Here is a 14,285-nt window from a genome sequence, read left to right on the forward strand (position 1 = left end):
AATTCCAAATATCTACTGAAATACCTTGAAACCTCTGTGTACCCTTCTTATGCCCCAAGTTGGGGAGCTCCCAGCAAAGAGGAATGATGCATATGCTTGGGCATTTTCAAAGTGAGTTAGCTTCAACAGCAACAGAGTCAACAAGCATTTTTAAAGTATTTATTATGGATATAATAACATGTACTGTGAGTCCACTGCTGCTTTTAAAATAGAAAATGTGTTATGTCAATAATTTCAATGGACAGTAGTTCAAGGAGAGGAGCTAAAAAAAAGAAGGAAGCTAGGGAATGGGAAGATGACTTTTTAAAAATCACTTCAGCTCTTGAACAGAACACCCTCCCAATAGTTATGAGAAAGTTGTTTTAGTAATTATATACATATTGAGTGTGTATATGTATATATATATATATATACATATATATATATATATACATATATATATATATATTGTGCATATATTATGAAAGGTCATATTTTTGTTTCCTTCTGAATCTCTTAATTCTCCCAGGATAGAAATCAGTAATTGAATTGATATGATTCCTTAAAAATCTTACTTGAGTTATTTTTCCCTTTTGTCTACTTTCCCATAAATCCACACTTTCTTTGTTCTAAAATGTACTTTCTTGTAACCATTCTAGAGATCTCTGTTCCATTCTCTGTGTCACTATCACCTTTATTGTGTGCTTAGAATCACAAAAAGTTAGGGTTAAGAGGGTACTAAGGATACCCCAAATAACCACCTCAGTATTTTATTGATGTAGAATTTGAGGCCTTTTGGAATTAAATTAGTTTCTCGAGGTCTCTCAGGGAGTTTGACAGCCTAGCCAAGAGGATCAAGGCTTTCTAACTCCCAATCCAAGGCTCCTAATTGGCAAGCAGCCTATAAAAGGTTCCTGGGCTTTCAGTCTCATAGACTTCCCAATGTTCCTTGGTATCCTAGCAACATGCAGAAACCTCCCCTGGGCAATAGCTTTGGCTCACTAACCCCAGAAGCCTCTGAGGGTAGGTTATCTGGCTTTGTAGGATGACTAGAATAGGGTCCTACTGAGGCTGCCTAGAACTTTTAGAGCAAGGAGCTGCCTTCAGGAACAGAATGAGCTTTACCGTTAAATTCAAGGAACTCCTGAACCTCGCAATAGGCACCCCAGAAAAAGGGGTGGTGAATTTCAATGCTCTGCACATCTTTCTGCAAAGCATCATAGAACACCTCAACATAGAAGAACAGGAGAAGGTTCTTCCAGGGTCTGAGAAAGACTACCTTTCAGTGAGCCACTTCCAAGGTACAGCTGGAGAGAAGAGCGAAATGCAAATGTTATACCATATGCTGTCTGATACATCCGATAGGATCATCAACACCTTTGACAGGAGGCTGTCTGTAGTCGAAAGCCAGATGTCCTATCTGGAGGCTCTGCCCTCCACTGAACAGCTGCTGGAAAGCAGTGAGCCCTTCAAAAAGCCAGCCCAAGAGATGTGGCAGATGTTGAAGCTCAAAAAAAAGGTAGAAGGAAATGAAGAAGGAATGACAAAGGTAAGAAGAACATCTCTGCACCGAAAGTTTTTCTTCCCTTTCCTTTCTTCCCCTCCCCACTTATAATCAGTTCAATACTTATGTATCAATCATCTACTGGGGGGACAGTTGATAAAGTGGAATTGGAATTAAGAAGACCTGAGTTCCAATGTGACCCAAGGTATTTACTAACTGTGTGATCCAGAACAAATCAACCTCTGTCAGCCTCAGTTGCCTTAACTGTAAAAGGGGAAGTTGTGAGGCTTTAATGAAATTACATTTAAAAATGTTAGTAAACCTGAAAATACTAAGTGCTACTTATGATTACTTGAACATTTAGAAATAAATCATAGTCCCTACTATCATAGAATTTACAATCTATTAGGAAGGATAAAATAGTATACAAGTAACTATGAACCCAACCTTGTGTGAGAAGTACAAAGGAAAAATCCAGACAAATACCATACTGACTCTATGACCATGGGAAGATCACTTAGCCCCTTAGTGCTCCCCAAGGAATTCTTATAGAATCTAAATCACATCCCAATTGCTTAGTTTTATCAGAAGAGGTAGTTTTCACATTAGAAGTTTCCCAAATATAATGAAATTACAGGTTTAAACAAAAACAAAAATGGCCAAGCCCTCCCCCCCAACCCCCCCAAAAGATTGTAGACAAATTGAATATGATCAATTGTCAAAGTTGTATGATATAAATATAATATGGACAGTCATGAAGACACAACTGCTATCTGTTATGTACATTATTATCTACAGTTATCAAAAAGAGTTAAGAGATAGGGCTTGAGTTGGAAAGGCTCTCAAAGACTCTCAAAGCTCATCTCTTTCACCCTATCCTCATTTTACTGATGAGGAACCTGAGACCTAAGGAAGCTAAATGATTTTCCCTTGAATTTGAACCTGGGTCATCAGATTCTGAATTGGTCCAATACTTTATCCATTGTAACAAAACTGAGACAAATGAAATCATAGTTGCAGAACTGCAGAATTTCAGGGTTAGAAGGAACCTCAATAACCAAACCATACCCAAAAAGAATCTCTACCATAACGTACTTGACAAATAGTGATCCATTTTCTGCTTGAAGATCTCTGAGGAGGAAGAAACCCACTATTTATCAAGGCAGTCCATTCCATTTTTGAACAACTTTGTTAGGAAGCTTTTCTTGATATCAAGTCTACACGTCTATTTTTCCTGGTTCTTTCTCTCTGGGGACAAATAGAACATTGCTAATCCCTCTATTACATAACAATTTCAAATATTTGAAGATAATACATTCTTGCTCATCTCACTCCCTCAGTCTTCTTCAGACTAGACATATGTTCTTTTACCTAATCCTCATGTGTCAATCAAAATTTGTATTCCTTTGGGAAGAGCACCCACAAATCTTGGGGTTTGTGGCTAGAGTTCTTTTTTAAGAATCCTTTAAATCCAAATCACTCTCACACATGGATTGATCAACAATAGGTCCCAGCCCAAGCCTGTCTTGGCCACTGTTTCTACTCTAATGGTTCAGAGTGAATATAAATTAGCAAAGGTTTCTGTTTTGGCCATAAGCTCTGAGGGTCTTCCCCTCCCGGATTGCTTTATTTTTTTTTGATTAGGTGGAAGAGACCATTCTTTGCCTCATTTCTTACCTACTGGTAATCATTGAATGGGCATCGTCTCAGACAAACTGAGACTTGGGAAAGATCTTAGTTTAACAAGGTCATTCAGGTCCATTTCTGGTCATCTTGATCTTTATCTTGCCACTAGATCTAGATGACTGGAGAAAAGAATGAAGCTAGTGATTTTGCACAGCCCTGCCTCACTTAAATCCAATTTACGTGCAAGTCCTGACATCATCTTCCTGATGTCATAGTGCTCTAGAACAAAGGACAAAAAGCAACATGACATGGACTCAAAACCTTTTAACATCTATCCTAGTTACCTATCTTTGGATACTCCCAAACTTCTCAATACCTTTTAAAATGAACTAACAAAGAATTGTACACAATACTCCTTGTGTGTTCTGATTCCTAGAAGCTATGCCATGCTTTATATCAATTTTGTCATAATTCAACATGTTCCTAAAACTCATCATGCTTTGCCAAATTGCATAATAAATGCCACAGGATTTATATGGAAACTGCAATTAGGGAAACAATATTCATTTGTCAATGACACATAAAAATGATTGCTCAGTTTTGTTTTGCTTTTTAACATGATAAATGATTAAGAAATTCATAAATACTCCAGTAAATAATGGTGGCTTTTGTCTACTGCTCAACCTGTATCCCAGTTCCCATGGAATATGGGAGAGGGAATATGTAAACAAAGAAGACCAAGATATTATGTCTTGACTTGCAAGTGAATTGGAGTTAAGTGAGGCAGAGCTGTGCAAAGTCTCTCTTCCAGGGCCATCTGGGTTCAGATAAAGACTAGAGATAGACCTGGATACAGAGGGGAAACCTTGACTTTTTAAGCTAAGATGTTTCCCAAATCTCAGTTTGTTTTAGGCAACACCCACTCAGTAATTAGGTAAGTATTGAGACAAAAGGTCACCTAGTTTGACTTCATGAGAGAAACATGAAAGATCCTCAAAAGTTTTTGGCCAGAACAGAAACAATTGCTATTTATTTGTTGAATTCTCAAGGATACATAATTGTTGTAGATAATTATGATGAAGAAATAGTTTGTAGTAGTATTAGTAACTGATTAATTTAGGGATTGTTGTCAATTGGGATATACTCAATAGCTTTTCTGTATGTTATCAAAGACCATCAGGGCAACCATTTCTATTTACTTCTAGAGAGAAGACATTAATTCTAGTACCTAAATACGTGCTTTTATTACTATACTAGGTATTTTGGAGAATATAAAAATGTGTAACAATTGGTTTTTACTCAAAAGGAACTTATGTGATTGAAGACACATTATTTTGTTAAAAAATAATTGGGGGGTGGCTAGGTGGCATTGGGGCAGCTAGGTGGCGCAGTAGATAGAGCATCTTAGTTCAAATCCGACCTCAGACACTTAATTACCTAGCTGTGTGAACTTGGGCAAGCCACCTAACCCCATTGCCTTGCAAAAACCTAAAAATAAAAAAAAATTGATATAAGAATTAAATACTCTAGGAAGTGAGAGTATCCTAAAAACTTTCTCTTAAATGTAATACCATGGATCTTACTGAAGCAGAATAAAAAATTGCTAACACTGAGGATAGAGAAACATTTGAGACGAATGAAGAATTGAGCCTACTAGACTAAAAGGTTTGTTTTGGGAAATAGAAGACATTGTGGCTCAATAAGAGGGAAGATTTTTATGATGGATTTTGAAAGTCATTGAGAAGACCTAAACGTTGCTGTGACTCCAGAAAGAACATTTGTCCTGCATCTTAAAATGTGCAAGAATCAACTGGCTAGCATTTAAATATACCTGTGAGTAATCTGAACCTATCAATTAAGCTCCTGGGCTGCCTTTTTTTCCTTCCTCCTTCCTAAAAAGGACCTTAACCTGCCATAGTTGATTAGTTGAGACATGGGTAGATCATTTACTCAATGAGAACTCAAACAGAAGAACAGAATAACTCAGGAAAAAAGTCAAGTGGACAAGCTGGGACATGGCTGCATAGATCTCAAGAGGATTATTAGTCAAGAAGAGGAATGCTTCATTTATAACGAATATTGCCCCTGTAAATATCTTGGTTGACGTTGCTAAGGTTCAGTTTGAAGTGTGTTGTCCAGGTTGCTAGATTTCAAATTGTTTAGATTTATATGCCTCTTCAACAATGAGAACACTATTAGCTATGTAAATGAACATATTTTCACAGAATCACAGAACTTTTAGAATTGGAAGGCAGTTTAGCAGTCATTCAGTCCAAATGAGACCTGAAAAAAAATCCCTTCAACAACATATACAAGTGGTCATTCATTCAGCCTCTGCTTTGAGATTACCAGTGAGGGAGAATTCACTATCTCCTGAAGCAACAACCCATACACTCAAAGTTTGGACAGCTCTATTGTTGGGATGCTTTGACAGATATTAAGCCTAAATTTGTCTCTTTCCAATTTCTATCCATTGCTCCTAGTTCTACCTTCTGGGACCAAGCAGAAAAAATCTAATCCCATCTCTTTGGGGGTGGGAAAAGGAAAAAACAAATGATAGCAAAGGAAAAAAATGTTTTTTTAAAATGAAAAAGTCTAATCCTTCCAGACCTTTAATTAAAATGAATATATCCATTGTGTGCCCCCTAAGCTTTCTCTTTTCTAGGTTAAACATCCTGTGTTCCTTCATGTAGCATAAACTTAAAACCTTTCACGATCTTGAGTGGCTTTCTCTGAAACACTCTTTTTTTTTAAGGTTTTTTTTTTCCAAGGCAAATGGGGTTAAGTGGCTTGCCCAAGGCCACACAGCTAGGTAATTATTGATTTGAACCCAGGTTCTCCCGACTCCAAGGTCAGTGCTTTATCCACTACGCCACCTAGCCGCCCCTCTGAACACTCAACTTTTAAATATAGTTGTGTCACCCATAACTGAATATAGTATGTCAGGTACAGTTTGTCCAGAGCAAAATATAGTAGAATTATTAGCTTCCACATGCTCTGCCTTTTTTTAGTGCATCCTAAGATCATAAAAGCTTTTCTTGGCTGCCATATCACATTATTGACATTGCAATCTACTAAAGCTACCCCCAATATCTTTCAGACATACTACTTTTTCAATGTTCCTTCCCCAGGCTATACTGGTGAAGCTGATGTTTAGAATCCAAATCTGAGACCTTAATTTATCCCCATTAAATCTCAAGTGATTTTATTTAGCCAAATGTTCTAATATATCAAACCATTTTGGATTTGGATTCTGCTCTTCCAGTTTAATTAGTTATCCCTTTCAGCTTCAACTCATCTATAGATTTCACAAATATACCTTTTTTTCCATTTCATTATTTTAAAAGGTTAAACAACATAAAGTCAAACAGATTCCTGGGACACTATAGTAAAGACCTCCCACTAAGTTGACAAGGAACCATTAATGGTTACCCTTTGATACAGACCATTCAACCATTAAAGCCTTTCAGTACTCAGAGATTTATGTAGCATATATGTGGAAGGTGATTAATTCCTCAGAGGGAAACAGGAGCTTTCTTGCTTTCTACTTATAATGCTTTCTTGTTCTCTTCTTTGAGTATATCAATGACCTATTAATAATTTTCATTCTGAATTTGCCTAAAAGTAACATCATCTAGCATATCTCTTTCTTTTCCACAAAAGCAAAAAAGATTATCAAATGCTTTGTTTTTTAAAATTTTGATTTATTTTTTCCAATTACATGTGATCCTTTTGTAAGCTTTTCCCACCATCCTCCCCTCCATGATAGTGAACAATCTTATGTAGGTTGTACATGTACAATTGTGTTTAACATATTTCCATATTTGTTATATCATATATTTTGTTAAAATCTAGAATATATTACCCTCATCCACTATCAAAATAATAGAAAAATTAGTTTGTCATGTCCCATTCTTTGTCTTTTTCCAAGGCAATGGGGTTAAGTGACTTGCCCAAGGTCACACAACTAAGTAATTATTAAATGTCTGAGGTCGGATTTGAACTCAGATCTTCCTAGTGCTCTATATCTACTGTACCACCTAGCTGTCCCCATGTTCTATTCTGGATGAAGTTTAATGACCTTTTGTGATAACTACTTCTTTTTCTAGGTGTACAAGATACATCTCTTTTGTAATGCTTTTGAATTTTGTCAAAAGAAACTCACTGACCTTTAGTTTGTAGAATTTATTCTCCCCCCGCCCTTTTAGAAAATCAGATCATTGACCCTGTTCCTTTCCTGTGGTATATCACCTATTCTGCATGGTTTTTCAGAGACTATTGATAGTAGCTCTGCTAGTAGCCCATCTGCCTATGGGGTGCTGCCTAAGGATGTAATGCATTTAAACTAGATGACTTTCTGGCTCTCTCCTTACTCAGACATCAGTACTGTTTTATTCATTTTTGTTCTCTCCACTCCAAAGATTGCTTTCTTTAGCAAAGAAAACAGAAGTGAAATAAAGATAAGAAATAAACAACTTTGGCTTCTCTGTGCTATCATTTTTTTCTTTTATTAAAGATTTTATTTGAGTTTTACAATTTCCCCCCAATCTTACTTCCCTTCCCCCCCCACAGAAAGCAATCTGTTAGTCTTTCCTTTGTTTCCATGTTGTACATTGATCCAAATTGAGTGTGATGAGAGAGAAATCATATCCTTGAGAAAGAAACAAAAAGTATAAGAGATAACAAGATCAGACAATAAGATATCAGGTTTTTTTTTCTAAATTAAAGGGAATAGTCCTTGAACTTTGTTCAAACTCCATAGTTGTTTCTCTGGATACAGGATGGTATTCTCCATTGCAAACAGCCCCAAATTGTCCCTGATTGTTGCACTGATGGAACGAGCAAGTCCATCAGGGTTGAACATCACCCCCAATGTTGCTGTTAGGGTGTACAGTGTTTTTCTGGTTCTGCTCATCTCACTCAGCACCAGTTCATTCAAATCCCTCCAGGCTTCCCTGAATTCCCATCCCTCCTAGTTTCTAATAGAACAATAATGTTCCATGACATACATATACCACAATTTGCTAAGCCATTCCACAAGTGAAGGACATTTACTTGATTTCCAATTCTTTGCCACCACAAACAGGGCTGCTATGAATATTTTTGGACAAGTGATGTTTTTACCCTTTTTCATCATCTCTTCAGGGTATAGACCCAGTGATATTGCTGGATCAAAGGGTATCCTTATTTTTGTTGCCCTTTGGGCATAGTTCCAAATTTCTCTCCAGTAAAGCTGGATGAGTTCACAGCTCCACCAACAGTGTAATAGTGTCCCAGTTTTCCTACAACCCTTCCATCAATGATAATTATCTTTTCTGGTCATATTGGCCAGTCTGAGAGGTGTGAGATGGTACCTCAGAGAAGCTTTGATTTGCATTTCTCTGTGCTATCATTTATTATCATTCTATCTAATTCTAGCAGTCCTGTTGCTTCTGTAATCCTCCTCTTTTCTCACTCTCACTTTATTTTTATTTATTTGTTTATTTTATTTATTAGTTTATTCTTATTTTTGTACAAGTGATGTTTTCTATACATTACTAAAATAGTCTTGTTTAAGAGTAAACATAATACCCCCCAAAAAATAGACCCACATGAGTGATAAAGTAAAAGGAGAAAAAAATTAAAATAATAATAATAGGTGAAGCCAGGTGGCACAGTGGACAGAGCACCGGCCCTGGAGCCAGGAGCACCTGGGTTCACAAATCCGGCCTCAGACACTTAACAATCACCCAGCTGTGTGACCCTGGGCAAGCCACCCCAACCCCATTACCCTGCAAAAAACAAAAAAAACGACCCAAAATAAAATAATAATAATAATAATAATAATAATAGGGGCAGCCAAGTGGCACAGTGCACAGAGCACTGACCCTGGAGCCAGGAGCACCTGGGTTCACAAATCCGGCTTCAGACACCCAACAATCACCCAGCTGTGCAGCCCCAGGCAAGCCACTCAGCCCCATTTGCCCTGCAACCCACCCAAAAAAAGTAATAATAACAATATTAAAAAATGTGCTTCAGTCTGTGTTCCAACACCTCCGGCTCTGTCATGGGTGTATCACATTCTTTATGATAAGTCCATCACAAAAGCTACTACTAACATATTTTTCCATTTCCATTGCTGATCGCAACTCCTTCCATTCATACTACCCACTCACATATATTATATTTTCTCTCTCCTTTCACTCTGTCCCTCTTCTTAAATGTGCTGTAGAGTACCTGAGTGGTAGAGCAGACAGATCCCTGGCCCTGGGGCCAAGAGGCCCCGAATCCACATACCACCCCTTAGGCCCAGCATCCACCTGGCCTTATGGTCCCAGACAGGCCATCCAATCCCAGCTTCTTGTAAGAAGTGAAAAAGAAAATGTGTTGTACCTGACCACTCTCCCCCATGGTTCATCTTCTTCTCCATCACTCATATCTCCCCTCTTCCCCCTGTCCCCCTTCTTTCCTTCATATTCTCGATGTCTATACCCCATTAAGTATATATGCTCTTTCCTCTCTTAGCCACCTCTGATAAGAGTGAAGGTTACCTCATTCCGCCATTGCAATAGCTCATTGTAATAAAGAAAAATCTTATTGTATGAAATGTCTTGGCCTATTCCTCCTCTCCTTTTTCTTTCTCCTATTACATTTCCCTTTTAGCCATTGACTCCATTTTTATACCAGTTTATATCTTCAAATTCAGCTCTCTCCTGTGCTTCATCTATAAAAGCTCCTTTTACCTGCTCTATTAAATGAGAAGATTCATATGAGTATTATCAGTATCGTTTTTCTATGCAGGAATACATGTAGTTCATTATCATTATCATTAAGTTCCTTCTCCTCCACACTCTATGCTTCACCTGAGTCCTGTATTTGAAGAACAAACTTTCTGTTCATATCTGGCCATTCCAACAGGAACAATTGAAATTCCCCTGGTTCATTGAAAGTCCATCTTTTTCCCTGGAAGAAGATATTCAGTTTTGATGGGTAGTTCATTCTTGGCTGCATTCTAAGCTCTTTTGCCTTCCGGTATGTTGTATTCCAAGCCCCACGAGCTTTCAATGTAGTTGCTGCTAAGTCCTGTGTGATCCTGACTGCAGCTCCACGATATTTGAATTGTGTTCTTCTGGCTGCTTGTAATATTTTCTCTTTGACTTGGGAGTTCTGGAACTTGGCTATAATATTCCTGGGGGTTGGTTTTTTTTTCTGTATCTCTTTCTCAGGGAGATTGGTGAATTCTCTCCATTTCTATTTTTGCCCTCTGCTTCTAGGATATCAGGGCAATTTTCCTGTAGTAATTCTTTGAAAATGATGTCAAGGCTCTTTTCCTGATCATGACTTTCAGGTACTCCAATAATTTTTAAATTATCTTTCCTGAACCTGTTTTCCAGATCAGTTGTTTTTTCCAATGAGATGTTTCACATTTTCTTCTAATTTTTCATTCTTTTGGTTTTAAAGTACTGCATCTTGATTTCTTATAAAATCAGCAGCCTCCCTAAGTTCCATTCTACATCTAAAGACTTTATTTTCCTCAGAGAGCTTTCTTATCTCTCTTTCCATCTGGCCAATTCTGCTTTTTAAAGCCTTCTTCTCCTCAGTAACATTTTTAACTGTTTTATCCATTTGACCTATGCTGGGGGTTTTTGTGTGTGTGTGTGTTTTTAGTTTTTGCAAGACAATGGGGTTAAGCCACACAGCTAGGTAATTATTAAGTGTCTAAGGCTGGATTTGAACTCAGGTACACCTGACTCCAGGGCTGGTTCTCTATCTACTGCACCACCTAGCTGTCCCTTTATGCTGGGTTTTTTTTAAGCACTTGATGAATGTTTATTAATTGATCGATAAGAACTTTCTTTGTCAGGTCTCTAATAGCTGCTACAACGGAAAAGACAGGCACCTCAGTGCAAGGTCATAGAGCCATAAAGATTGATTTCCCAGATGATGACTGTGGGACTTGGGCTGGAACAGAGTCCATGGTCCTGGAGGCCTTTACTGTTCTTGGACTCTTAGATGAAGAATTCTGAGCAGTCTTCATTCAGGTCATTTCATATTATACATATATCATGTCATGTCATGACATAATAGTCTACAAACAAATATAATTCACCTTAGCTATTGCCTTTTCCTCATTTCTCTAACCCAGGAATAAGATTTAATAGTAAGTTTTTAAGGAGATTTTTTAGGAAAACATATATTTTAAGGAACCCACAGACTGTTGGTTCATAAGAATAGGACACACACAGAGCTATGTATTAAACCCAGACATCAGTAATGTGTATTTTTCCCTTTAAAGCACAGATCACTAGACAAATAGAAGTGATCACCTTGTGGATATATAACAAGTGAAATAGGAAAGCTGAAAATTGGGAGTCCCTCCACAGGCTTCCAAACCAGACCAAGGAGATCTTGAGAAATGTATCTATTCCATAGTTTTGAAGAATCAGAGGATGCTTATAAAAATTGGTAACAGAAAAATTATTTTGAGATTGCAAAAAAATAGCCTGAATGTTCATTGAAGGTAAACAGACAGCTATTATTTTAAAATTATTATTAAATTATTATTAAATTATTAAATTCATTGCTTCAAAGTAGACTCATTTCTTCACTTTGGGTACTTTCTCCACACAATGACACCTCATGTCAAACAACCCCCCCCCTTTTTAACTGAAAGTGGAAAAAATTCATTAATAAATGATGAGTCTTCTGGTGATAAATCTCTAACACAAATTCTTATTTTTAAATTTCTTAGACAGGTTTGATGTTTATTGTTTTTTTTAAATATTTAATATTGATTTATTCTCATTTTGTACAAATAATGTTTTTATACATTAATAAAATATTCTTGTTTTAAGAGTAAACAAAATACCCCCTCCCCCCAAAAAATATAGACTCACTTGAGCGATAAAGTAAAGGGGAGAGAAAAAAATTAAAATTAAAAAAATAATAGTAATAATTGTAGGTATGGCCAGGTGGCACAATGGATGGAGCACCAGCCCTGGAGCCAGGAGCACCAGAGCCCACATCTTGCCCCGTACACCCAACAATCACCCAGCTGTGTGACATGCAAGCTACCCCAACCCCACTGCCCTGCAAAAAACAAAAAAAGGGAAAAAAGACCCAAAATAAAATAAAATACTAATAATAGTAGGGGTGGCTGGGCGGCAGACAGAGCATTGGCCCTTCTTTAGGATAAGTCCATTGCAAAAGTTACATCCATATTTTTCCACTATTGCCATTGCTGATTGCAACTCCCTCCTTTCATATTTCTCCACTAGCATATATTATATTTTCTCTCTCCTTTCACTCTGACTCTGCTGTAGGGTAGCTGAGTGGCGCAGCAGACAGATCCCTGGTCCTGGGGCCAAGAGGCCCTGAGCCCCCCTACCACCCCTTAGGCCCAGCATCCACCTGGCCCTATGGTCCCAGACAGGCCATCCAATACCAGCCCCTTGCAAGAAGTAAAAAAGAAAATGTGTTATATCTGAGCACTCTCCCCTATCACTCACATCCCCCCCTTCCCCCTTTCCCCCCCCCTCCTTCTTACTCCTGATGCCTATACCCCATTGAGGATATATATTGAGTATATATATATATATATATATATATATATATATAATCTTCAAATTCAGCTTTCTCCTGTGCTTCAACTATAAAAGCCCCTTCTACCTGCTCTATTAACTGAGAAGGTTCATATGAGTATTATCAGTATCATTTTTCTATGCAGGAATACATGCATTTCATCATCAAGTCCCTCATATTTTCCCCTTCTCCTCCAATCTCTGTGCTTCACCGGAGTCCTGTATTTGAAGATCAAACCTTCTGTTCAGCTCTGGCCATTCCAACAGGAACATTTGAAATTCCCCTGGTTCATTGAAAGTCCATCTTTTTCCCTGGAAGAGGACATTCAGTTTTGCTGGGTAGTTGATTCTCGGTTGCATTCCAAGATCTTTTGCCTTCCGGTATATTACATTCCAAGCCCTATGACCTTTTAATGTAGTTGCTGCTAAGTCCTGTGTGATCCTGACTTCAGCTCCATGATATTTGAATTGTGTCCTTCTGGCTGCTTGTAATATTTTCTCCTTGACTTTGGAGTTCTGGAACTTGGCTATCATATTCCTGGGGGTTGTTTTTTGGGGATCTCTTTCTCAAGGGGATCAGTGGATTCTCTCCATTTCTATTTTGCCCTCTGCTTCTAGGATATCAGGGCAATTTTCCTGTAGTAATTCTTTGAAAATGATGTCAAGGTTCTTTTCCTGATCATGTCTTTCAGGTATTCCAATAATTTTTAAATTATCTTTCCTAAATCTGTTTTCCACATCAGTTGTTTTTTCAATGAGATGTTTCACATTTTCTTCTAATTTTTCATTTTTTGGTTTTGAAGTTATGAGTCCTGATTTCTTGTAAATTCATCAGTCTCCCTGAGTTCTATTCTTTGTCTGAAGGATTTGTTTTCCTCAGAGAGCTTTCTTATCTCTTTTTCCCTCTGGCCAACTTTGCTTTTTCAAGCATTCTTTTCCTCAATAACTTTTTGAACTGTTTTATATATTTGACCTAAGCTGGTTTGTAGCATGCTATTTTCTTCAGCATTTTTTTGGATTTCCTTGACTAGGCTGCTGACTTCATTTTCATGTTTTTCCTGCATCTCTCTCATTTCTTTTCCAAGTTTTTCTTCTAACTCCCTCATTTGATTTTCAAAGTCTTTTTTGAGCTCTGTCATAGCCTGAGCCCAATTTCTGTTTTTCTTGGAGTCTTTAGATGCAGGAGGTTGTGTTTCCTCATCTTCAGACTGAGTATATTGATCCTTCTTGGGATCATAGATAATGTATTTCTAAATGGTGTTCCTCTTTTTTCTCTGCTTGCTCATTTTCCCAGCCTGGGCCTGTTTTTAGGGTGCTTCCTGAGCTTTTGGGACACTCCCACAAGGGTCTCAGTGTGTGAGGCTCTGTCCTCCCTCCTGGTCTGTGAATGACCATAAGCTCCCCGCTCTGCCACGGGGCTGGGGTGGGCTGCTGTTCTATGGGGGGGCCTAGACTGCAATCAGGATCTGAATGTGGTCAGAGCCCCAGAGTCCTGTTCCAGGGGCAGAGGACAGAGTTGGGCAGTCTCTCTCCACTCCCTTACCTAGCCCTAGGGGCTCCTGCTTACAGGCTCTGCCTACTTCCAGTTCCTGGATCTGGGCTGCCACTGCCATGCT

The 14,285-nt window shown here is 38.1% G+C and overlaps 1 protein-coding gene across 2 annotated transcripts in view; it reads left to right on the forward strand.

Annotated features, from left to right (window-relative positions):
* The first annotated feature begins 699 nt into the window (after positions 1–699).
* The window catches only part of C8H16orf96 (chromosome 8 C16orf96 homolog), a 71,513-nt gene continuing 57,927 nt past the window's right edge, over positions 700–14,285 (forward strand). For both annotated transcript variants that reach the window (XM_074196279.1, XM_074196278.1), the window contains exon 1: positions 700–1,528. In XM_074196279.1, the coding sequence (XP_074052380.1) occupies positions 1,094–1,528 (435 nt within the window). In that variant the 5' untranslated portion in view covers positions 700–1,093. The remainder of the gene's footprint in view (positions 1,529–14,285) is intronic.

Source organism: Macrotis lagotis, chromosome 8 (assembly GCF_037893015.1).
Source record: "Macrotis lagotis isolate mMagLag1 chromosome 8, bilby.v1.9.chrom.fasta, whole genome shotgun sequence".
NCBI lineage: Eukaryota > Metazoa > Chordata > Mammalia > Peramelemorphia > Peramelidae > Macrotis > Macrotis lagotis.